General features: G+C 43.2%; 2 protein-coding genes across 8 annotated transcripts; one reads left to right on the forward strand and one right to left on the reverse strand.

Moving 5' to 3' along the window:
• Positions 1-12,531, reverse strand: CBLL1 (Cbl proto-oncogene like 1). 2 transcript variants are annotated; one of them, XM_081023693.1, is made up of 6 exons: positions 12,336-12,531; positions 5,719-5,883; positions 4,389-4,486; positions 3,510-3,593; positions 2,208-2,281; positions 1-1,484 (listed from the first exon to the last, which is right to left on the reverse strand). In XM_081023693.1, exons 1-6 carry the CDS (start codon positions 12,520-12,522, stop codon positions 446-448), a joined length of 1,647 nt encoding a protein of 548 aa, XP_080879819.1. In that variant the 5' UTR covers positions 12,523-12,531; the 3' UTR covers positions 1-445. The 2 variants fall into 2 exon arrangements, with proteins under 2 accessions (XP_080879819.1, XP_080879818.1); XM_081023692.1 differs by having other exon boundaries at positions 4,389-4,489.
• Positions 10,959-24,777, forward strand: DUS4L (dihydrouridine synthase 4 like). 6 transcript variants are annotated; one of them, XM_081023828.1, is made up of 7 exons: positions 10,959-11,964; positions 15,454-15,584; positions 17,574-17,695; positions 18,898-19,015; positions 22,459-22,581; positions 22,947-23,173; positions 24,344-24,777. In XM_081023828.1, the coding sequence occupies exons 2-7, from the start codon at positions 15,454-15,456 to the stop codon at positions 24,592-24,594; spliced, it is 972 nt and encodes a 323-aa protein (XP_080879954.1). In that variant the 5' UTR covers positions 10,959-11,964; the 3' UTR covers positions 24,595-24,777. The 6 variants fall into 6 exon arrangements, with proteins under 6 accessions (XP_080879954.1, XP_080879955.1, XP_080879958.1 ...); XM_081023829.1 differs by lacking the exon at positions 10,959-11,964 and adding an exon at positions 13,230-13,409; XM_081023832.1 differs by lacking the exon at positions 10,959-11,964 and adding an exon at positions 13,654-13,805.
• The last annotated feature ends 929 nt before the right edge of the window (positions 24,778-25,706 follow it).

Genomic DNA, 25,706 nt, shown 5'->3' on the forward strand with positions numbered 1-25,706 from the left:
TTTTTTGGACCATATTTTAAATTTAATTATACACAGGTTGACAAAAAAAAGGAAACGTATCACAAATAAAACTAACCATCAGATTTAACAAAAATACCTTCAAGTGGTACAGTAAGTGTTCGGTTGTTTGGGAAATATTACAAATGTTCATTTCTGGGGTACTTCAACCGGACTATGGGTACAACGTCTGTTAAAATGTCACTGTCAACTACAGAGCCATACAGCACTACAGTATATCAGTCGTCAAAGAGTCCTACGGTCAAGGTTTTAAAAATTTACCTTAAGAATTAAGTCCCCAGAGTTTTACAGTCACATTTTAAAACTTTTTTATTTCTTCAAATAAATGAAGCAGAACAGAAAAAAAAGAGCGCTCTCCATTAAAAGGCTGCTGTTTAGAAAGTTATCCTTCCTATGTCTTACTTCTTAGTTCAAATTACTATTAATATCATTGATAGTATGGCCTGTATCTGGCTTGATCAGGATGGTGTGGTCCGGAAAGCTGAGCTTGAGAAGGCGGGCCTTGCATTCGCGGCGGCGGCGGTGGCCCCCGTGGAGCCGGCCACATGCCTGGACTCATCCCCCCCGGCTGAGTGAACGGAGGGCTGAGAGTTCCTTGGTCTTCACTGAACTTTGGCAAAGCGTTCGGGTTGTAGTGATGGGGAGGGGGAGCGTTTACATTGACCGGCGGGCCTCCGTGCTGAGGAGGGGGCGGTCCCGGTGGTGGATGATTCATATATGGTGGCAGCTGGGCAATGATGTGTCCGGGGGGAGGGGTGATGGGTGGAGGAGCGGAGGTCATTGGCGGAGGCGGAGCTTGGCTATATACCAGGTGAGGAGTGCCTCCTGCCTGGGGAGGGTGTTGCATGGGGTGGCTGATGGGCGGCGGCGGGGGAGGGGGAGGGGCATAATGCTGCTGGGGCGGCATGATATGGTGGGGGTGGGACACCACTTGCTGGCCCTGGTACTCGGGGTGGTGGTGAGCAGGTGTCGGGGCCGGTGGCGGCGGTTCTCGAGCTCCGGAATTCGAATCGTCTTGGATGGGGACCGTGATCAGATTGCTGTGTTTCCTGGTCGAGATGCGGAAGGTGTCCTGGCTGACCGAGCGAGGGGGCGGGGGAGCCATGGACATCTCCGCCGGGGAGGCCCGGATGTCTTCGTGAGGCTGGTTGTAATGCTCGTGAGGGACGTGCTGAAGCGGGGGCGGCATCAGGATGTGCTGCTTTGGTGGGATGTGGCTGAGGTGGTGCTTATCGGGAGGCAGAATGAAGCGCTCGGGGATTTCGGCAGGAGGAGGAGCGATCGGAGGGTGGACAGGTTCCAGCGGGGGCCGCGCGACTGGCTTGCCAGCTCTCATGTGGCGGTGGTTGATGTGAGCCTGCAAGTCCCTCTGGGATAAATAGGTTCTCTTGCAACCTTGCACAATGCTACACATGAAGAGAGACCCCCGGACACACTGCTCAATTCGCTGCACGGATTCGTTACAGCTATATCGGGGGGGGGGGGGAGAAACAAGAAAGCGGTTTGCAGGCATTACTACGAGTTGTACAAGTTCATAAACAAACAATCATGGGGGATGGGACGGACAAGATTAGCTGCTTCGTATTGTAATAGCTTATGTATATCTTGGGATAATATTCTGAACACAATCTTTCTCCGTTAATATCAGTTTAAAATTTGTGGCAGGGATAGCGCCCTTGATTAGAAAGAAAACACACTGAATTTTGCAAGGTAAAGTTTAGAACTGAACCCAGCCAGATGGGCAGGGTATAAATAATAATAATAATAATAATAATAATAATAATGTTATATTATTTTTATATAACAATATTGTTATATTATTGTTGTTATATTATTTTATTGTTGTTAGCCGCCCTGAGCCCGGCTTCGGCTGGGGAGGGTGGGATATAAATAGAATTTATTATTATTATTTATTATTACTAATAATAATAACCCCTTAACCTTGTTGCAGACTACTGTGTTGCCTATCTAATATAATTGCTGGATACAACCCCTTTTGTCATGGGTAACTACAGATCCTGTCCAATTTACCAGCATCTTCCTTCCTCTCATCCCCAGTCAATAGCTGAGTTACATGTTACCTCTTAGTGAGGGAACACATGGAGTAAAGTCACACACAACTGATCACCAGAAAAAAGGAGCAGTGTATTTCCCCAACCCACAAAAACACACTCGTCAGTTTAACTTACCCTGGGCACATCTTGTCACCCTTTTTCTCATGTAAAATAGCACAATCATAGCAGAAAACATGCTTGCAGGGTATCTAAAAAACCAGGAAAGAAAAGCACATGAGCAAATCAATGCTTTGCAAACTCTTCACTTTTAAATAGGATACCATCCAATGCTTCGTTCAGAATAGATTCTTACCCAGCTACCAGGACTGTAAGATGTTTTGCACACTAATAAGCAAATAACAGCAAGAATACTCCAAAGCATGTTGCTGAAAATAAAATTCTTACATTTAAAATGTCCACGAAGCTGCAGAGAAATTAGATACCTAGTGGTGCTGTATTTCATACATTTCCTTATTATATAGGCTTCCCTTTCCATCTGCTGGACACTCTTTGGTTCTGCAAGTGTCTCCCAATTAAAAAATACATAACCACAATGTTAGAAATCTGGATTGTTCCATGTACAAATGGGTTGCAAACTAAAACATCCAATATCCAGTACTAGGATTTAATTTTAACAGCCCAGTTCTGAGAGCAATCTGAGCTTCTTTAAAGCTAATGACAAACTTCCATTAACTTGGGTACTCTATGGTTGGAGGAAACTGTTCACACCTAAACTACAATAAAAAAACCTGATATGGGGGTTCAAATCCCCCCTCAGCCATGAACCTCTCTAGGTGCCCTTGGGCCAGTCACTATCTCTCAGCCTAACCTACCTTGCAGTTCTTGTGAGAATAAAACAGAGTAGGAAGGAATAATGGAGGAAAGGCAGGATACAAATGGAATACAAAATAAGAGACGAACGAAACCAACGACAATTCTACATTCAGTTTGCTAAACTGGAAGAGCTTTCACACAAAAAAGCAAACTGAAATCATATGTATAGGCCAGTGTTTTGGAAAACACACTATTGAAAAAGAACATCAAAATATTTTTTCCATGATATTTTTCCATGAACACCGTATCAAATTTAATTTAACAGGGCTGCATGATACAAAAGCAAGAGTGATTTTACAGCTCATCAGACAGGTGACTCAACTTACACTGTGATTACATTCTAGGGATAGCGCCTACAGCCAAAATCACGTCTAGTCCAAACACACTGGCTTCAATGGTGGCTGGGATTGTCAAAGATTCCCCGCCCGCCCCGCCCAATTGTCTGCCCCTTTGCGTATTTTAAAAGATTTGCCAAGCACGTAAAGCTGAATGTACACAAGTTAAACGAGCATATATTGTAAGTTAGCGGCATTGAGAAGACATGGCTATCCATATGACATAACTGTATGATTGTGTTGAGTTGATCAATATAGTTCTGCTTACCATGCGTCCATACATTTTGATTGGCAGCCCACACTTGTCACAGAAATGGACTGGAGTATCATCCTTTTCTCCTAGTAAATTTATCTGTCAAAATGGCAAGCATCGTATTTCATCAGCTGATTATCACAATACACTTGCATATTTTAAATGCATAGAAATCGACAAAAATCCTGGGTATGTTTTTCCAGAAGGTATGAGCCCACTTTCTCTCCCCGCCCCCCATAACTTTTGTGAAGAGGACAAAAATTTCTATTCAGTTGTATTAAGTAATAGCAACAGATTAAGCACTATACGGTACAGTGATACCTTGGTTCTCAAACACCTTGGTACTCAAACAACTTGGAACCTGAACACTGCAAACCTGGAAGTAAGTGTTCTGGTTTGCGAACTTTTTTCAGAAGCTGAACATGCTCCGCTTTGAGTGTTACACTTCCGTTTTGAGTGTTACGCTGAGGTCTGTCTGGTTTTGCTATTTATTTTGGGTTTCTGTTTTTGCGGCTTTTTTTGTTTGTGTTTGTGACTGTGTGGAACCCAGTTCAGCTACTGATTGATTTGATTGTGTGACTGCAGTACATTGTTTATTGCTTTTATTTTATGGATCAATGGTCTCGTTAGATAGCAAAATTCACGTTAAATGGCTGTTTCAGGCGTTGTTTTTAAAAATCTGGAACGGATTAATCCATTTTGCATTACTTTCTATGGGAAAGCACACCTTGGTTTTGGAATGCTTTGGTTTTGGAATGGACTTCCGGAACGGATTAAGTTTGAGAACCAAGGTACCACTGTATTAAAAAATAAATCCCTGTTTAAAAACAACATTTTGACTTTCTAATTTTTAAATCAGAATGTATTTCAGAACTACGGAGTCAATTACTGAACCTTGAAGTCCCAGAAGAGGTGTCCGGGAAATCTTCTTTGATTACTAAACACATCACCACCTTTGCATTCATATCGTTCTTCTTCGTTGTAGTCAAATTCTTCTGTGGAGGAACAAACCAAAAATTTAGATCAACCTTGCTGGTAACTGGTTGTCGGTGGGGGGTTTTAGCTACACTCACACTGACACATAATGCCATTTTGTCATATGCTGAAAGGTTTAGGGCAGATAGAAGAAAGTGCATCACACGGCACATAGTCAAGCTATGGCTCTCGTTCCCCCAGGAGGCTGTGATGGCCACCAACGTGAATGGCTTTAAAAAGAGCATTGTACAAGTTCACGGAGAAGAGGACTATCAATGGCCTCTAGCCATGTTGGCCATGCTCCAACTCCACCATTGGAGGCAGGAATACTTCTGAATACCAGTTTCTGGGAACCACGTGAAGAGAGGATGCTCTTGGGCTCGTGTTTTGCTCCCAGGTTTCCCGAAGGCATCTGTTTGGCCACAGTGAGAACAGGATGCTGGACTAGACAGGCCTTTGGTCTGATCCAGAAGGTTGTTCTTTTTGTTGGGAAGGGCACAACAGATTGGATAAAGACAAGCAAGCAGGGTGGATAAAAATCAATGATTTTTTTTGAAAAAAATCGATTTTTTAAAATTTAAATTGGATTTTTTAAAATTTAAATTGGATTTTTACAATAAAAAGCTTTTGGAGGAAAAATCCTTCTACAGATAGTTTTCTATTTAAGTTACATTACAGTCCAAGGGCTATTCATCAGGAAATAAGGATTTGTTTTAAGTTTTTCATGTGTGCTAAAACTCAAGTCTAGGTGTTTTTTTAATTGTTTAACCACATCAGTTAACAAACATGGATGCATATGCTATAATGTTATTGTTTTAGTTAAATGAATTGTTTAAACTGTTATTAAGGAAATGATTATTTTTCTCCTTCCAATCAAGTACAGCAGAAAAGTTGTCCAAATATGGTTAACCCTCATGATAATTTCATAATAATCTATGTATTTCTAATTGTACAACCAAAACAGTAATTTTTGATATAACTGTAAAAACTACTCTGAAAATTTATTATTCCAAAAATGAAACCTTCATCTGGTTGTAAATATTAAGATTATGCAAGCAATAAAGAGTCTTTCTGTAAAAAAATGATTTAAATCAAGTCTTACTGACTAGTGATTTAAATCAAATCCACCTTGCTTTTGCCCCATGGACCTGTCAGCTTATCTTTTGCAAACTGCCAATTCTGAAATACCTTTTATAAATGGCAAAAGCTGCTAAAGCCTTTTGGAATTATGATACAGCTTCTCTCTTACCTTCTTCACCAGCCTTTGATGGCAACCTATTCATACTTCTCACAGGACGAGGTGGTGTAGGTTTAGCTTTGTTTGTTTGCTTAGAGATTAGCTTTATAGGGATGCGTCGACGAACATCAAGACCTCCCAATGATCCGGAACTATTTGTACCTTGCAAATCATTGTCTATGTAAAAAAGAAGAAGAAGATATGTATCTGTTCTGATTTATCCAAATGCTAAAAAGAATTTTTACCCCTTCAAATTGACCCAATATTCACAGATGAGAACAGTTTTCAAAGAGTTTCTACAGAATAACAGGCTATAAAAACAATGTAAAATTATTATTAACCAGCTCTCTCTGACACTAGACTCTCTCCTGAAGAACGGATTTATGTTTAAAAGTACTAAAAAATGTATTCACCTGGTGCTTCTGCGGGAATGATTACAATAGCAAGTGACAAAAATCATGCTTTAATAGATTACCTTTTGCAAACAGCAACCACAATAGCTAAGTCAAACTAAAGCATTTATTTGTAGTGTGGCATAGCCAAAAAAAGGCCCAAATTAGACAAAACTCACCACATGGCAAACATATTCCGAGAGTGTACTACTTCAGACTACAAAGGGAAAACATTCTGTTTGAAAGTTCACACACACAAAACTCCCTACATATTAAAAATGGCAAGGAATAGACTATAACTCCACCCTGTAATGCAGTTTTCTACTTTTTTAAAAAAGTTTGAAGCATTCCATTACATTTCCCCAATCCCACACCTCACCCTGAAGGCAGGGGGAAGCCCAGATGTCATAAGATTGAGAAACAGTGAACATCTGGCTTGTAACTGATCAAAAAAGATTTGCTCAAATACTGTCAATTTAAGGTCAAATAATTATACAGCATTAACTTTACTGGAACAACAGAAAATATCCTTTAACGATTGGCAGATTTAATACTAACTACAAAAACAAAGGGAAGTATTCAAAGGCAGGATTATGCTAACACAGATTCTATATGTCGAGCATACATTTTTGAAGGGGGGGGGAGAGTAGTTTTATAATGTTTTAATATTATTTCTAATTGTTTTAACTTGGAGCTACTTTTGGACCTTACCGCGAAACCATCTGGTGAAGGATAGTAAAAGGTAAAATGACGGCGCTGTGGGTTAAACCACAGAGCCTAGGACTTGCCGATCAGAAAGTCGGTGGTTCGAATCCCCGCAACGGGGTGAGCTTCCGTTGCTCAGTCCCAACTCCTGCCAACCTAGCAGTTCGAAAGCACGTCAAAGTGCAAGTAGATAAATAGGTACCGCTCCAGCGGGAAGGTAAACGGCGTTTCCGTGCGCTGCTCTGGTTCGCCAGAAGCGGCTTAGTCATGCTGGCCACATGACCCAGAAGCTGTACGCCAGCTCCCCCGGCCAATAAAGCGAGATGAGCGCCGCAACCCCAGTCGGTCACGACTGGACCTAATGGCTATAAATTCAAATAAATGAATGAATATAAACAGGTAAATAGAACCATTTCTAAATATCCTCTCATGAAGAACTCTGCATTTTGCAAACCATTGCTTTTAAGAAAGGTTAGCATAACAAAGTTGCTAGGTCAGATCTCCTCCTCAAAACTCAAGTTTTCTGTGACACCTTTAGCTTAACAAACCTGGTTCCCTGTCAGATGTTTGCTGTGGCCAATGGGGAGTTGTAATCCAAAACATCTGGAAGGTGCCAGGTTAGTCCTAATTCCCAAATGAGATAAAGTTGAAGTAAATGTGACTGCATTCCTCCCTGGTTACTCTGGCCTCTTATCCCATCTCTCCTTGTTGTCTGCCATACTGTAGAACAGGCTTCCTCAAACTCGGCCCTCCAGCTGTTTTTGAGACTACAATTCTCATCATCCCTGACCACTGGTCCTGCTAGCTAGGAATCATGGGAGTTGTAGGCCAAAAACATCTGGGGGGGCCAAGGTTGAGGAAGCCTGCTGTAGACTATGAACTGCTTGGGAAGGGACCAGTCTTTTCTTGCACAATACATGCCTGATAAAAACTGAAGTGACGCTTTTCATTTTTCCAGCTTCATTAGCTGAAAGAACTCTGAAAATTAGTAGGACTGCTTCTCTTCTTCACCCTCTGAAAGATGTAATCTTACTTTCAAAGAGGATTTCCTGTACTTTTCACCTGTACCTCTCTAGACTCAATTCGGAAGCAGCTCAGTGGTTTCAACAGCAAGGAAAACAGGAAGAATCTTTGGAGCAGTTACCGCATCATCACAAATCAAACTAACAGAAGGCTCATCCAGACTTCCTTTTTGTGCCCCATTTCTAGGCCACACTTTAAAGCTCTATGTCTGAGTACTTTCTCCATGAACACCTGCTCTTTGCTGCTGCATCAGAGCAAACAGCAATCCACAGAAAATCCAAAATACTCCAATTCAGTGTTAAAGAGTGGGTTTTCCTGGGGGTAATGGCAGGGCAAAATAAACAAATAATTGCTTGGCTACAGACTGAGAAAGCACAGACTTGTGCCTAGAAAGCAAAGGGCAATAGGTAAATGTGAATAAGCCCAAAGTTATTCAAATCTAGAGTGTATAATGAGGAATCATCTCATCAGACACACAGTCTATTCTGTTTGTTAATTCAGTCCTATGTACAAAATAAAGCTAAACTCTGATACTAGAAACTATATATACATGTAAAGGTGTTGAAGAAACTAATAATTGCCTGCAAAGTAGGCCACTTAAAGTACAATTCTAGCCATGTATGCTCAGAAGTAAATCCTACTTAATTCAAGTGGGATTGCTCCTAGGTAAGTAGGGTGAGGATTACAACCAAGTATTGTTACTATTTGGCTCCAAGTAAAAAGAGCAAAACATACAGAAAAATTCAATGAAGGGTTAGCATTTCTGATCTCTCTCACTGTATAATGAAGTAACTGGAAATCAACCCAAGGTTACACATCTGAGACTCTATAATTCTATCTAAAACTTTGAATTCTATTAAAAACTTTGACGTGCTTTCGAACTGCTAAGTTGGCAGGATCTAAATTGCACCTGCTTCTAAATAATTATTTTGTTCCTTTGTTATAATAGATCCCAATCCATATCAGATGTGTTTCACTGCAAGTGCTTCAAACTAGAACTGATCCATAGTTTAAGCCCACAGCAAATGTTCCTAATTTTTTTTTTTATTATTGCATATTTATTCTACCCTTCCTCCCAGGAGTTCTGGGTGGAGGTCCCCTCCTTTACTACATTCCCACAACAGCTGTGTGAGCTAGGTACAGGTAAAAGAGAATGGCCAGGAGTCACTCAGTGTGCTTCATAGGTAAAAGGGGATTTGACCAGGGTCTCCCTGGTCCTAGCCCATCTTTACACATAAGCTGACAGTGACATATTCAGAAATACATCTTATAACTCTGTGATGGATTCAGCTTTGTCCCCAGCCAGCATGACTAATGGTCAAGGATGATAGGAGTTGTAGTACAGCAGCGTATGGAGGAGCACAGACTCCTCAGCTGCTTTTAATAAATTCCAATATGGCAAACAAAATCAGTAGACCTATGAGAAGATGCAGGCTTTAAAAGGGCATGAGCAACCGAACAGGTAAGTGTTTCACAAACTTGATTCTCCAGCTGTTTTTGGATTACAACTCCCAGCATCCCTAGATAGCAAGACCAGTGGTCAGGGATGATGGGAATTGTGGCCCAAAAGCAGCCGGAGAAACGCTGCAGTAGATCAACAGCTACCAATGTTTACACATTTTACTTCATGAGAGATAAAAGGAGTTTCTATCAGTACTCTCTATCTAGTAAAGTTGCTTAACCCTTGCCTTGTTTTGTTTGTGTTTTTTGTTTTAAAGCAGCAATAATTTAAAAAATAATTTTATTAGCTTTCAATTACAATCCAATTACAACAATACCAATTTATAATACAATTATTAATACAAATTGTTCAAATACCAAATTATACGATTTAGATAAAGTGGCTCCCCGTGTGCTGGATTTGATGGTTTGCTTTATTTCTGTGTTCCAAAATCTTACTCATTTCCATTACATTCCGGTCACCATAATAATCTCTTTTACAACAACTGCGACATTAATAACTCCTATTCGTGTTGAATGGTTTATGCTTTAAAGCAGCATGATTCAATCAACAACAAAAGCAAGCTTAACCCATTAAGCAACAGGGACACTTTTGCAGGCTGCCCCTGTCCGATTCAAGCCGTTGCCTCCCAAATTCCTGTACAGTGGTGCCTCGCAAGACGAAATTAATCCGTTCCGCGAGTCTCTTCGTCTTGCGGTTTTTTCGTCTTGCGAAGCACGGCGATTAGCGGCTTAGCGGCTATTAACGGCTTAGCAGCTTTAAGAAAAAGGAAACAAACTCGCAAGACGTTTCATCTTGCGAAGCAAGCCCATAGGGAAATTCGTCTTGCGGAACGACTCAAAAAACGGAAAACTCTTTCGTCTAGCGAGTTTTTCGTCTTGCGAGGCATTCGTCTTGCGGGGCACCACTGTACTACCAACTCCAGATAGTACTTCTAACTCATGGGGTGGGGTGGGGAATCAGAGGAAGCCATGTTTGCCCTGCTGTGCAATTCCAACCAGGCATTTCACCACAAAATCCTTAACCAGTAACCCCCCCCCCCAAAAAAAACCCTGCTAACCTTTGGTTGATCTATTCAACATCCTCTTAAAATGTGGCTCTTTTCTTGGGGGAGGGGTGTTGTTTATTGGGTTGTAGCTTTTATTCTGATTATATATGTTGTGATCTTTTCTGTGAACCGCCCCGAGACCTGCGGGTATCGGGTGGCATATAAACTCTGTATTATTATCATTATTATTTTCAGAGTCACGTTCAACCCACATGTAGCGGGGAGTGTGGTGATGGTGGGGAGATGGGCTACTACTTCCATTTGCATGTACAGTGGTGCCCCGCAAGACGAATGCCTCGCAAGACGGAAAACTCGCTAGACGAAAGAGTTTTCCGTTTTGGAGGTGCCTCGCAAAACGAATCTGCTATGGGCTTGCTTCGCAAGACGAAAATGTCTTGCGAGTTCCTGGGTTTTTTTTTTCCTTTCCCCCCTCTTTTTCTAAGTCGCTAAGCCGCTTATCTGCTTATCCGATAAGCTGATAAGCTGCTAAAAGCCGCTAAAAGCCGCTAATAGCGCTAATCCGCTAATCCCGTCAATGGGCTTGCTTCGCAAGACGAAAAAACCGCTAGACGAAGAGACTCCCAGAACGGATTCTTTTCGTCTTGCGAGGCACCACTGTACAGAAAACGGGCCACCCAGGGCCGGATTTAGGTTTGATGAGGCGCTAAGCTACTGAAGGTAATGGGGCCCTTTATATGTCCAGATGTCCTTTGTCAACAACAAATTGTTGCTTTTTTGTGTTGAATATATGCTATATGGTAACTTATGGACCTAATAGGTATCTTAAGCCATTTGCACACAACAAAATATGTATTTTATCAAAGTTTAGGACTTCCGCTTTGCCGATGATTGCTCTCGGATGCTCGTCTCGGAGTTCTGAGGGGTGAGCACTCACCAAAGGGGTGAAAGAGGGGGCTTGCTAGGTTTCACAACCCCCAAAAGGTCCAGAAGGCCTTCCTGCATCTAAAAGGACACACTGTGGAGTTGGAGGGGTCTCCGGAGTTGAAGGAGACCACAGATGCCCAAAAGAGCGTTCCCTCCCCACGGAGAGAAAGCCTGACTTCGGGAGTGACCCTGCAGCAGAAGCTCCAAAGAAAATAGGCGTCTGGTATTTGCAAGCACGGTCGGTCCCCGGAAAAAGCTATCAAAACATAGGTAATTAAGCATAAATCATATGGCAGCCAGATGCTTCTTTGGGCTGGAAAGCTGTACAAAGTTTATTTGCTTTTTATCTTATATTTTGGAAATGCACATTCAGGGTTTTTTTTTCTTTAATTTTTTGGGGGCCCCTAAGCTATCGCTTGTTTAGCTGATTCTTAAATCCGGCATTGGGGCCAGCGGGGAAGCCCCTTTCCTTGATGCTTTTCACGCGGAAGGAGGAAACCTGCTTCGGGGGGGGGGGGCGCCTGCCCTGCTATAGAGGGAGCGAAAGGGGAGCCACCCCAGTTAGGAGGACCCCTGAAGGGCTCAGCAGAGAGGAGGCCAGCAAAGGGCAGCCTTAAAGCCCCGCTCCCTCCAGAGGCGGCCCAAGGCGGCGCCTGGCAAAGCTTGTCAAGGCGCGAGGCGGGCAGGTTAGCAGCCTCACCCCCGGGTCGGAGGACGGCGGCCCGACATGGGCCTACTTGGGGGTAAGCGCCGCGAGCCTTCGCCTCTGAGGGGAGCGGGGCCTACTTGGGAGTAAGCGCCGCGAGCCTTCGCCGCTGAGGGGAGCGGGGCCTACTTGGGAGTTAGCGCCGCGAGCCTTCGCCTCTGAGGGGAGCAGGCGGCCTAGCGCAGCCTGACGGCCCCCCGAGGCCCAGGCCGCGCCAGGCCTCGCGTTTCGAACCGCTCCGCCCTCCCGCTCGAAACAAGGCCGCGGCCCTCGAGGCCCCGCCGCCCTCCTCCGGCTACCGGTTCCGCGTCGGGGCGGAGACGGAGCGGGAGGCCGCCGCCGGGCGGGCGGGGAAGCTGCGAGGCTCCCGCTTCGCCCGCCCGGTCCCCCGCCCGCTCCCCAACTCACCATTGTGGTCCATGGTTCGGTGTAAGGTACTCTGGGACAGGAAGTCGCCTCCGGGCCACAGGATGGGCGGGACCGGAAGCGCGGGAGGCGGCGGGGAACGTAGAGGTGCGAAAGCAGAGGCGAAACCGTTCGCCGGAGGGGCCGCTTCCTGGTTCCTTCGGGCGGGAATGTCCATCGGCATTGCCATATAGGGAGCGAGGGAACGGAATCCGGTGCAGGATTTGAACTCTGAGCAGTGGAAGGAATAAGAGAGGGGAAAGATAGGGTGCTGCAAAGGGGGGAGAGAAAACACCATGGCAAATGGGACAGGAAGTCGACAAAACAGGAGAAAGATCTTATTATGGATGGGAATGTATATGTGAAATTTGTGGAAATTTAATAGATATATCTGGGAAAAAGAAAGCGACGGAAAAAAGCATTTTTAGTGCAAACTGTGACTGGGTAGCGGTTGGGCGGCTCCTTCAAGAAGTTTGCAGCAGAGGCAGGATGGATGTTTGCGCTCCCTTGGTCACGTGCTGCATACGAAACTTGAAAAGTATGCGCCGCTGGACAAGCTGCTGTAGTTATATTGTATTTAAATGAAATGAATGAACTGGAAAGTGAAAATAATGCGGCAACGGCCGTTGCTTCTTAAGGGAAACGCGGCTTAAGTCCTTCTACAAATTGCCCTGCAGATGTCAACAGAGCATCCTTGCCGTGGCTGTGTCTCAGCGAAGGAGGCTTCATCCGTAGCAGCTCCGTCCGACTCTTGAGCAGGAGGACCGCGTGAGCATGGCTCGGTTTTTCCAGCCCAGCGTCGCCGCCCTTCAATCTCGCTCCAAACTCCAGCCTAATAATCCCTGCGGTCCGTTGTGTGCAGAATTCAGATATTTCCACAATTTATTTTTTTTGCTTTTTAACCCGAACAGTTTATCAACAACATGCTTTTACGCCCTCCTTGCCCACGGGACCCGAAGCGACGCGGCCTCGCGTCTCCGCCTTATCACCGCCGTACGATGCCCCGTTTAGACGAGGGCTGCTCGGGCTTCCGAAGGAACCTAGCATTCGCAGACCTTGCGTAACTCTACAATATTGGTGAGTCTAAGGCCGGCCCCGCTGAGACGCCTCACATAAGCTCTAACTGGGGATCTCCCGTAGATATACCAAAGTCTAGACGTATATACTACTACGGTTCTGACTTTCCTTCGGTTCTTCGTTATATTTAACTCTACCTCCGCCCTAAACCCGATCGGTAACTTTCCGCGGTAACTCCCAATGCAAAAAGAGAGAGAGGAAAAAAAATGTCGAGGTAATAAAGGAGCAGCTCCTTAAAAAAAAAAAAAATCGGAAATCGAGGCTGTTTGCTCCCTCTCTACTTTTCTTGTTTCTATAGTCTCCCTTTCGTTTCGTTCAGGACGCTCGCCTTCTCTTCCCGCTGAAACCGGCTGCTCTCCGGCCCTACGGAAGGGCGGAAGGGCCAGAAGGGTCAAGGTAGCGTTCCGTAGTGTTCTTCCACGGCTTGGAGGCTCGGGGAAGAATCCGCCGTCACATCCCCAAAGGAGCTTCTCGCAGGCTTTTTCTTTTTTTGCCTCTGCTGACGTCCTGGTTCTTTTTCCGTCATCTTTCTTTGCTGCTAAGGACGTTTCTTCTGTTATTTGGAGGGGAGAAGCTGTGTTTTGAGCAAGGGTTTGCTCATCATTCTTACCCACCCCATGAATGTTTAGGGCTATTGAAAGGCTCCTAAAGGTAAACGTAAAGGGACCCCTGACCATTAGGTCCAGTTGTGACCGACTCGGGGGTTGCGGCGCTCATCTCGCTTTATTGGCCGAGGGAGCCGGTGTACAGCTTCCGGGTCATGTGGCCAGCATGACTAAGCCGCTTCTGGCAAACCAGAGCAGTGCACGTTTACCTTCCCGCCGGAGCGGTACCTATTTATCTACTTGCACTTTGATGTGCTTTCGAACTGCTAGGTTGGCAGGAGCAGGGACAGAGCAACAGGAGCTTACCCCGTTGTGGGGATTCGAACCACTGACCTTCTGATCGGCAAGCCCTAGGCTCTGTGGTTTAACCCACAGCACCTAGTCGTACAATTTGTGGCAATTTCAGAGTCTCGTCCATTAAAAGCAGCCTCAGCAAGTTGACAAGGGCATTGTGGCTTCTTAGGGCCGGCCCCACCCTGAGGCAAGGTGAGGGAACCAACTCGGGCGGCAGATTCCACAGGGGCAGCAGATCCTGATGTAGATCACAGAATCATAGAATTGGAAGGGAAACCCAGACAAATGGGTGGGTTGTTGTTGTGGTGGTGGTGGTCCAACTCCCCTGCAATGCAGGAATCTTTTTTGTCCAATTGCCCAACGTGGGACTCGAACTCGCAAGCCTGAGATTGAGTCTCAAGCTCTACTGACTGATTTATCCCAGGAACCCTTTTTATCCCCCATCCCTTTGTTCCTGGAGTGGATCTTCACTCACCGCTTCTTCTCTGGCAAGGAGAGGGGGCACTATTTTGTGGTTCGTCTCAGTTGCCAAAATTGTCTTGGGCTGGCCCTGTGTGGCGAACCAATGCTATTTTGGCATGAGCTTTCAAGGAGTGGAGCCCTTCATCAGAATAAAAAGAGTGTGTGGTGCTTGAATTGGTCTGTAGTACGCGAAGACTTATGTGCAATAAAATGTATTAGTTTTTTAAAGTACTTTGGTTTTGCTGCAACTGACCAACATAGTAGGTCCTCTGAAATTTCAGCCATTGAGACTCCAATCTGTTGAAACATGCAGCTCTGTTGAATCAGGATGTAAGGTTGTCAGTTCTGTTAGCCAGTTTTGGTATTTTTTGGTGAGGAACGACTTCAGATATGTATGCAAATAGTTTTTGTTTTTGTTTTTTTTTAAAAAAAAGCAGCTTTGTGGTGAGGGCTCATTGGGGCAAAATCCCTTCTGAATATAGCCTGGCTTATTTTGACGCTGCTATGAAGCTGTAAAATATGTTTTAAGTGTTTTATTGAGCTTGAAGTTACTGTAGCTATTTGATCAAAGGGCATTTTTTAAAAAAACCAATTGTTTGCAATTAATAGGATAATGCTGCAAGCTTAGCAAGATTAAAAGAGTTTGCTTTTTTCTCAGCTGTCTTATGTTTTTTGTTTTGCAGATGTGGCCCGATAATTTTTATGTGAGTAGTCAGTCCAGAGAAATCCTTCAATGTCCGCTAAGAAATCCAGTTGATTTGTTTCACTCTGAGACTATTGTGAAAATATGTGCTCCTATGGTTAGATATTCAAAGTAAGTGCCATTTTCAGATTGCTTCCTATTCCCATATTTTCATGGGCTGTAATAAACAATCCCATCCAAGAAAATTGTACTTAAATTAGCTTAGCTGTGACAGCTTTATTGCGGTCCATAGTCCCAAAGTACACAGTACAGCAATGGAATATAGCAACAGTTATTGAGGTATAAGAGCGGTCTTGCTAGCCAGCAGAGGAGCTTTAGCTTTCACTTAGCTGTGATTACTTCGTTCTGTTTGTTAATCACATTTTATCAAGGCTTTGAGCCAATGGGTCTACTTTGGTGTGAATGCTAAGGACTGCAGCAACTAATTCAAGCAGGTGAGCAGTGACAGCAGCAGCAATGGGTTGCTAGAGTGGCTGAAGCAACTGTCAAAATTGATAATTTCTAAACATTGCTAGAGGCTTCTATACACATGGAGGCCGATTCACAGTCTCCTCTAGAACTTTATCAACAAAGAAATATGTGTTAAGTATTTTGCAGTTGCCTGCAGGATATTTCCAATTTTGACAATTTGGTGGGAATGTACTTTTTAATCAGAACTGTGCTGCACAGATGAAACTGAATGGTCATCTAATCTCTCTTTCCTTTAATATGGCAGCAGCTAATGTAGGAAAGACAGCTGAACTTGGTTATCAGAATGATGTCAAATAGTTGCCTCCCTTTCTTAGAAGTACAGTGGTACCTTGGTACTCAAACGGTTTGGATCCAGAACCAATCAGCTCTCAAATGTCGCAAACTCGGAAGTAAGTGTTCCGGTTTGCAAATGCTTTTCGGAAGCCAAACGTCCAACGTGGCTTCGCTTGAGTGCAGGAAGCTCCTGCAGCCAATCAGAAGCCATGCCTTGTTTTTGAACGGTTTCGGGAGTCAAATGGACACTCAGAATGGATTAAGTTTGAGAACCAAGGGACGACTGTACAGTTCCTGTTATGACAGTTGCTAACCTGGAGGGACTACAGTGGTGCCTCGCAAGACGAAATTAATCCGTTCCGCGAGTCTCTTCGTCTTGCGGTTTTTTTCGTCTTGCGAAGCACGTCTATTAGTGGCTTAGCGGCTATTAGCGGCTTAGCGGCTATTAACGGCTTAGCGGCTATTAACGGCTTAGCGGCTTTAAGGAAAAGGAAACAAACTCACAAGAACTCACAAGGCGTTTCGTCTTGCGAAGCAAGCCCATAGGGAAATTCGTCTTGCGGAACGACTCAAAAAACGGCAAACTCTTTTGTCTTGCGCGTTTTTCGTCTTGCGAGGCATTCGTCTTGCGGGGCACCACTGTACAGTGGTACCTCTGGTTACAGACACTTCAGTTTACAGACTCTGCTAACCCGGAAGTAGTACCTCAGGTTGAGAACTTTACCTCAGGATGAGAATGGAAAGCACGCCGCCGCCGCGGCACGGCAGCAGCGGGAGGACCCATTCCCTAAAGTGGTACCTCAGGTTAAGAACGGTTTCAGGTTAAGAATGGACCTCCAGAACGAATTAAGTTCTTAACCTGAGGTACTACTGTATAGTTTTTGGCTGGAGCTGAGTCCAGGCATGATGGATGGGTGCCTCGCTCTTAGCTCCTTTTGTGCTATCAGCTCAGGTGGCTGGGCTGGAAGGTACTCAGAACACTTGCCCAGGAATAGCCTAATTAAATTTTTATATTTTTGAGAAATCACATAAAATAAATGTTCCAGTTGCCACACAATGAAACGTAATGTGCCTCAGCCTGTTGAATCATATGAACATATAAACACAACTGCTAACTCCACAATACACGGTTTGAGAATGGCATTATCTTAGCTTTTTCCCCCCTTTTGGCCACTTATGGAAAAAGAGCATTTGAAAGCCATTTTAAAAATTCATTCTCTTTATATGAGAAGTGATTCTGTTGCACTTAGTGTTGTTCGGAACAAAACACCAAAATGACATACATTTTGTTTACCCAAAAAGTGTTTTCATTAAAATTAGTACGATTTGTTTCTCAGATCTTTCGGTGTTTTTCAGATTGCCTTTCAGAACGTTAGTCCGGAAATACGACTGTGATTTATGCTACACTCCAATGATTGTTGCAGCTGATTTTGTCAGATCTGTAAAAGCTAGACACAGTGAATTTACTACAAACCAAGGTATTGTGTTTGCATTTCTTCAGATTCATTAGATAAAATGCAAGGGCCGCTTTGGGCCCTTTTTGATGCTCCTTAAGCTAGGGGTCTGTATAAAGTCCTGCGAAATTACTTTTATTTAAGCTAAAGTCCTGTATACAATGAGCACTAAGACTGAGTTCTGAGTAAACATGCATAGGATTGCAGCATCACCAGAACAGCTGGTTTCCCACCTTAGTTCCGTCAAACTCCAGACATAACTATGTTTTGGAAATCACAAATTCTAACTGCCATGCAATAATTGATAAAACACATTTTACTACCACACACATGGTGCTCCAGCCCATGGCATGTTGTTCCTCTATCAGAAGCAGTATTCTATGGCACTAGGACAGTGGAGTCTGTACCCTACATATGTTTGCATTTTTATGAGGCTTGACTGCTTGAGTAAGGACATGGAATTATAGATGGTCGTTCTGGCATAGCAGGGAACTTTTGTGGATAATGTTCCCAGCTTCTCCCTCCCCACTTTCTTCACTTATTTATTATTATTACAGTGGTACCTCGGGTTACGTACACTTCAGGTTACATACGCTTCAGGTTACAGACTCCGCTAACCCAGAAATAGTGCTTCAGGTTAAGAACTTTGCTTCAGGATGAGAACAGAAATTGTACTCCGGTGGCGCGGCAGCAGCAAGAGGCCCCATTAGCTAAAGTGGTGCTTCAGGTTAAGAACAGTTTCAGGTTAAGTACAGACCTCCGGAACGAATTAAGTACTTAACGAGGTACCACTGTATTTTGAAAAATTATCAAGACTTCATGATTTACATCCTAAGATAATTGAAATAAATTTGTGGAAGGAAAGTTTTCCATTTTCTCCCCCTCTTACAGCCACCTGCACCCCCTGAACACTTTCCCAGAGGCTCGTCCTGACCAGTGTAGCATGTGGGGGGCAGGCACCATTCCTGCAGAAGGGAAGAATTGCCCAATTTTGACCTGAACCCTGCCCACTTTTCAGTGATTTCTCCCTCTCTCAGCAGATCCCCATCCCATATTGTTCAAGATCGTCCCTGACCCTTTGGTGGCTGGCAGAGCTGGGGTGTGTGAGAAAAGTTTTCCTCCCATGAATATCCTTAAATTAACCCTTAAATCTTAGAATCAGACCCAATACATTGTATGTGTATATGTGGTGTATTTTTCATTATTATGAAATGTCATTTTATCAGGTGATCGCCCTCTGATTGTTCAGTTTGCCGCTAAAGATGCACACGTTCTAGCAGAAGCTGCTTGTATCATCAGTCCCTTTGCCGATGGCGTAGATGTAAATTGTGGCTGTCCACAGAGGTAAAATTTTAAGAAACTCAGGGAGCAATGAGTAAACTGCACATTTTAACTTTTTAAATTTCAGGTATTTATATGCTGCATTTCTGGACATAAACAATTAAAATATAAAACACAAGAAAAAACATCTCATTGCTATTACAAAATGTTAAAAGAGCAGTCCAAAAACAATACACAGCCTAGCATCATTTGCATAAAATGGATTAAAATGTAGATTTGAACAATAAAGGTACAGTTTAAACCGGTAGAGCTGCAAAAATAGAGCTACCACTGAACAGGCCTGCCAGCCTAATAGATCTTAATTGTGTGCCTACAAGCAGGGTCTCTGAGGCCAACTGTTCTGGTCCCGTGGGATAACCAAGAGCCGAGGTCCGAGTCCAGTCCGAGGTCGAAGGTGCGATATGAAGGCAGTCCGTAAAAGCTGAAGCTGGGTGCAGGGCAGGGAGTCAGGAGAGGTCAGGAGCGCAGGCTGGAAAGCAGGACAGGGTTCAGGCAGGAATTGGCAACCTAGAAAGCTGCTCCCGCAACTTGGGACTGGGGCTGGCTGGCTTTTATCTGCCCAGAGGCATAGGGCGGCCCCGATCCTCAGGTGACTCGCCTCTCCTAGCCTGGAGGCGAGCACTCCTCCTGCAGGAACTTTGTTCCCTCTGCCTCTCTGCCCTGAACCTCTGTAGCTCAGGAGAGGCTGGAGGGTTACCGGACCCAGAGGCAACCTCAGCTTCCTCTGACGGGGCTGAGAGTGGAGCACCTGGGGGGGGCCACCAGGTGGCGCATTGGAAGATGGCCGACAATAACATCTCTCCGACCCACACGAGGTAATAAAGAGGCTGCTATGGGAAGTATGCAGTCTTCCTACCCCCCCCCCAAGGATATGGGGGGACAGCCTTGCCAGCAACGTCCATAATGCACCCCCGGATTCGAAAGAAGGGGGTGCAGGACATTTGGCATCAGCCCTCGATGGGTTTGGCGCTTCCTGACGCTGTCTCCAATCAGCGCCCTGGTTCGCTTCAGCTCGAAAATATAATTGGAAATATATAATTGGAATGAAGCTGAAGCACTTACATCAAGCAAAGTTCGAGAGATAAGGCTGCTGATTAATGCCTCTCTGTGTTTGGAGCGACGGGAGGAGACAAATAAATCAAGCGATGAACCACCATTATGAGACTGGTATGTGCGGAGCGAAAAAAGAGGGGGGGGTGGAGGAAAAAACTTTTATTTTCTTTGCCTCATGTGAGTATTTATAAACCTCCACCCCAGAGAGACGAATCGTCGCCTTTTACTAATCGCAAGCAAGAATTTAAGAGCTGTGTGGAGTGAATTATTGATTGAAGAGAGGACTGGTAAATATGGAGTGCGGAGGAAAAATTCTATGACGCAGTTTTTAATGGCGTCTTGCTAAGACAGGCTTGTCGAAGAAAGACGAGGGGAGGAGGACCAGGGTCATTGGAATGTAAATGATGGATTGAATGTGATAACCTGGCAGAGCCCCTTTGTGATATATGTGGCAAGCTTGGGAAAATTGATAGGACGGACCGAGGATAAATTTTTTTGAAGAAGGGAAGGAATGGCGGCTGTCCTTACGAGATATGACTTTTGGAGTGTGCAAAATCCACGCAGATGTTGTTTGTTCTTAACCTGCTTGCGAAGACTATCAGAGATTGCAAAGAAAGGAAGACATGAAAACAACATGAAGATGAAGAAGTAATAAAGAGACTATCTGGACAGATCAGGATAGAACCGTATGATAAAAGCAGTAACAGAAGTGATGCTTTGATTCTCGTTCGGAGCTTGATGTAAGGGTACCCCCAACAAAATTTTAAAATCTGGCTGTATAATTTGGAAGTAATATGATTTGGAAATAATGTGATTGGATTGGCCTGTTAATAAAAATTATGTTTTAAAAAAAGAGAGAGTGGAGCACCTGCAGGCAATGGGTCCTCCATCACCTCAGGAGCCTGAGCAGACTCAGCTGGTGCCTGCACCTGAGGATCCAGCACAGGTGAGGACCCTTCAGGCTCAAACCCAGCCCCAGCTCAGCTGGTTCCGGAGGTGGGGAATCCTGTGCAGGCTGGGATTCCTCAGGTTCAGAATCTGAATCCGAATCCCAAGCCATCACACCAACAGGTTTGCATAGGTGCAGGCAACCCTCTGAATAATCTGGCTTCAAATTATATAACTTTTTATGAATGCACAATTAACGTAATTGGGTGATGATTTAACTTCAGGAAGAGCATTTCTGTGTCAACGTTTGACTGAAACCAACCATTAAACAGAGGCTAACTATAAACTTATGAGGTTGTATCCAACATGCCATTCAACTTGACAGTAAGGTTTATACCAGCAAAGCAGGTAGGGAAGCAATTTTGGGTGAACCCCCCCCCCCCCCAATAATATCCCTAACCCTTAAATCTGCTCTAGATGGTTGAGGTACAATTGTGAGCTGATAGGTGAAGCTGTAAAGGGGAATCACTGGAGATAGCTTCGCTGCCCATCCTGTAACAGAGGCCAAGCAACTTTGTTAGATACAACCACTGAATATGTGCAGAATCCTGGCTGCTTTCCATGGGTGTTTGCAGACTGGATTTTTTCCCAGAGGAGGCAAAGTCAAATACTTCCGATAAATAAACATAGCATGGTAATTAGTGTTAGAGACCATTTCTGAAGCTCTACTGACTGACATGAGGTCTGGGTAGATTTGACCTCTGAGAAACTTGTATTTCTCAGTGGGTAGATAAGCAGTCCATTTATAGCTGGACCTGGTGTGTAGATAATGTTTTTCAGGCAATGCTGGAATCTTCAGGTCTTTCTCTGTCTGTTCAACTCCTCCAGCCTTCAAGGTTTGGTTGCATCAGAATCTCAAAATATATCTTACTAAATATACAGAATATGGCGAGTGCTTTGTATTAATATAGGGTTTAAACTAGTGTTGCCATATTTCAAAAAGTAAAAACCAGGACAAGCGAAAAGGTGTTGAGCTTTGAGGTTTTTTTAGGAAGACCTCAAAATTGTTGAGCTCCCCCCCCCCCCAAAAAAATCATAAAAATTGTTGAGCTTGTTTTAGGAAACCTCCCAAATTGCTGAGCTTTTTTAAGGAAAACCCAAAATTTGTTAGACGAACCCCAAAGTTGTTGAGCTTTCTTTTACAAAAGCACCAGAAAAACAACAATTTTTCAATTGACTTGTCTAAGATCCAGGGCAAAGCACTGCCTTTCGGAAATTCCCCAGGACGTCAATTCTGCCTCTGAAATCCCAATAATGTCCAGGAGTATCCAGACGTATGGCAGCCCTAGTTTCATCCTTCTATAACAAAGGAAACTTGTTAGAATATTAGTCTGGATTTCCTGAAACCCTCATGTCATTATTTTGCTTCCTCACAAGAATGAGAAAAGGAAAAATTAAGCCATCTATTCTAATATGCAAACATTATTTTGCTATTTCAATTCAAGGTGGGCTATGGCAGAAGGTTTTGGTGCCTGCTTAATAAACAAACCAGAACTGGTGCAAGAGATGGTGAGGCTGGTAAGAAATCAAGTGGAAAACCCCATGTTTTCAGTATCTATTAAGATAAGGTAAGTTTTGATACCACCTACATAAAAAAATACATTAAAAGTGTAATTGACCAAGTGTAGAGGAAGTTCCTTACTTGTCACTCAGCCAAACCTACCTCTCAGGACTTTTGTCAGGATAAAATGAAAGGGAGGGGGTGTTATTTCATTAATTTATTAATTACCTTTCACATAAGTCTCAAGACACTCTAAAAGCAAACAATAACAACTAAAATAGATTAAAAACATTTAATTAATGAGTTGAAATATAATTCTTAAATTTTTGAACATTCCCCATTTGTTCCTTGGTTCTCAACTCTGTGCCATTTTTTCATGCCATTCAGATAATACATGCTGAATTTTGATGTTTTTGTTACTTGTAATGCTAGGATTCATGATGACCTAAAGAGAACTGTAGACCTGTGTCAAAAAGCGGAAGCAGCTGGAGTGTCCTGGATTACAGTCCATGGGAGAAATGTAGAAGAAAGACACCAGCCAGTACACTATGATGCAATTAAAATAATTAAACAAAGTATGTCTATACCGGTTATAGCTAATGGTGACATTAAATCTTTAAAAGATGTGAAGGACGTTCATCAAAAAACAGGAACAGATGGTAAGAACAATTTGTGGGCTCATTTGGGCTCTGCCCTCTCAATAAATAGGAAATATATGTGTATATTTTATCCCTGGCATTAAACTTGAATTGTTTGCAAGAAATGAGTTAAGATGGAAGGTAGTTTTAATGGATTGGTTCACTTAGTATCCATTAAGCAATGTTTCTAAAGCTACAGTCCTACGCCCACTTACCTGGGAGGAAGTCCTATAGAAAACTGAGGAATTTACTTGCAAGTAAACAGGCGTAGGATGGCACTGTTAAACTACAATTCTAAGCAGAGCTACTGAGGAGTAAACGCCATTGAACTTGGGAGCAGTTACCTCCAAGTAAACATGCATAAGATTTCACTGTAAGACAAGTAAAGGTGTGAAAACATAAAGGTGTAGCATACAGGGAGGTCAAAAAGTAAATATGTGAACTAGAACAGAGTGACTAAACATAAAATATGCATATATCAACTGTAGCAGATGGAAAAGTTATCTGGCAGCCATGCGGGAAAGTGATCTTGCGACAGAGATTATCGCTTTATTTTTCACTGCGAAAGAACTGAGGACAAAATTAACTTTAGGTCAGAGTTATAAGTATGTTAATAAGTGCGGTTGTAATTGAAAGCAAAAAAAAAACAGTGTTCACAGTATTTCTAAATTGGACCGATGTGGGGCTGAAATATATTTAGATGACCTAGGACTTAATTTGGCACTGTACATGCTGGAGACTCAAAGTGCCTTACAAAAATTTCCACTGTGTTGCAATACAGTCTTATGCATGTTTACTTAGAAGTAACTCCCACTGTTTTCAATAGAAATTGCTCACAGGTAAGTGTTTGGAGTGCAGCTGTAATATCTGAAGAAGCAGTCCCTTTTACTTATTCATCTCCCAAATTACATCCTCTCTTCCCATTTCCAGTCTGTTCCATCTTTCCTTTGTTCTTACTTTCTTTCCCTCCCTCCCTCCCTCCCTCCCTCCCTCCCATTTAGACATATAACCAAAGCCTTTTGTTAAGCCCTGCTGACAAAAATGCCACTGTCATATTATTAGACTTGCACCTTCTAAGGGTATCTGATTTAACTAAACTCCCATGGTAATGTGTCCAACACAGGGCCTTTAAACAAATAAGATAAATTATGTGTAGTTTTAATTTATTGTTTGTATTCCTTTCCATGCTAGGTATCATGGTTGCTAGGGGGCTTTTAGCCAATCCTGCCATGTTTGCAGGCTATGAAGAAACACCTCTGCGGTGCCTGCAAGACTGGGTCGATATTGCTCTTGAACATGGGACTCCTTTTGCATGTTTTCACCACCATTTAATGTACATGTTTGAAAGGATTACTTCAAAGCAAGAAAAGAAAGTTTTCAATGTTTTATCAAGTACATCGGCTGTTTTAGACTACCTTAGAAATAACTACGGTGTGCACTAACTTTAAAATATAAAGACTTCGATTTCATTGTTCTACAATGGGACGTTAAACTCAGAATATTTTATTTTCTATATGAAAAATGTTTTTATCTCCGAATTGTTCTTACCGGAGTCCCTCAGATGAATGTATTTACAATGTTTTAACATGTTCTTAATAATAAAGCTGTACAAATGTCACATTGGACGCAGTCGTGCCTGAAATTATTAAGGTCCATGCAATATCACTTCATGTCAACATTCGTTTCAATAGGGTGTACTCGAGACCTGTAGCTAATAGCCAATTTAAAATCTTCAGTGATCATTTAGTTACATATAGTTCCTTCAAAGTGATATCTGTAAGATTTTTGGAATCAAGCACTCCTTTGGTGTCCTACGTGTATCTGACATGGTATACATGTGGCTTATTAAACAATGGAATAAAAAACGGTTGAAAAATACATTTTACTAAGATATTTGAAAAAAGATGGTACGTTTAAGTGATCTGAGAAGGAGTTTCAATGAGAAAGGATAGCGATAGAGATAACTGCCCTCCTGGCTATGGGGCAGGTCAGGTTGGTAGATCTGGACCAGGGCAGTCATGGTATGGTGGTATGAGACCCAGGCCTTCTCTATATATGCGAGACATACAACTTTTTAACCCAGGAAAATCTCAAAAGTCGGGGGTCGTCTTATACGGCGAGTATATCCCAAACTCTATATTTTAACTGGACTTACATCATAGGAGCCTACACAACACAAAACACTGTTGCTGTATGTAGGTTTTCTTTTGTTTTTTATCTTATCTTATATTTTGGAAATGTACATCCAGTTTTTTCCCTTTAATTTTTTTAGGGGCCCCCAAGAGTGTGGGGCCCTATGCCAGGCTTCCTCAACCTCGGCCCTCCAGATGTTTTCAAACTACAATTCCCATCATCCCTAACCACTGGTCCTGCTAGCTAGGGATCATGGGAGTTGTAGGCAAAAAACATCTGGAGGGCTGAGGTTGAAGAAGACTGCCCTATAGCTTGTTTAGCTTATATGTAAATCTGGCACTGTATAGGGCAGTATATAAATTCAATCAATAAATGAAATAAATAATAATAGCCAGTGAATGCAGAGGCTGTAAGTTTTAAA

The sequence above is a fragment of the Podarcis pityusensis genome, assembly GCF_964106645.2.
Source record: "Podarcis pityusensis genome assembly, chromosome: 10".
Lineage (NCBI taxonomy): Eukaryota > Metazoa > Chordata > Lepidosauria > Squamata > Lacertidae > Podarcis > Podarcis pityusensis.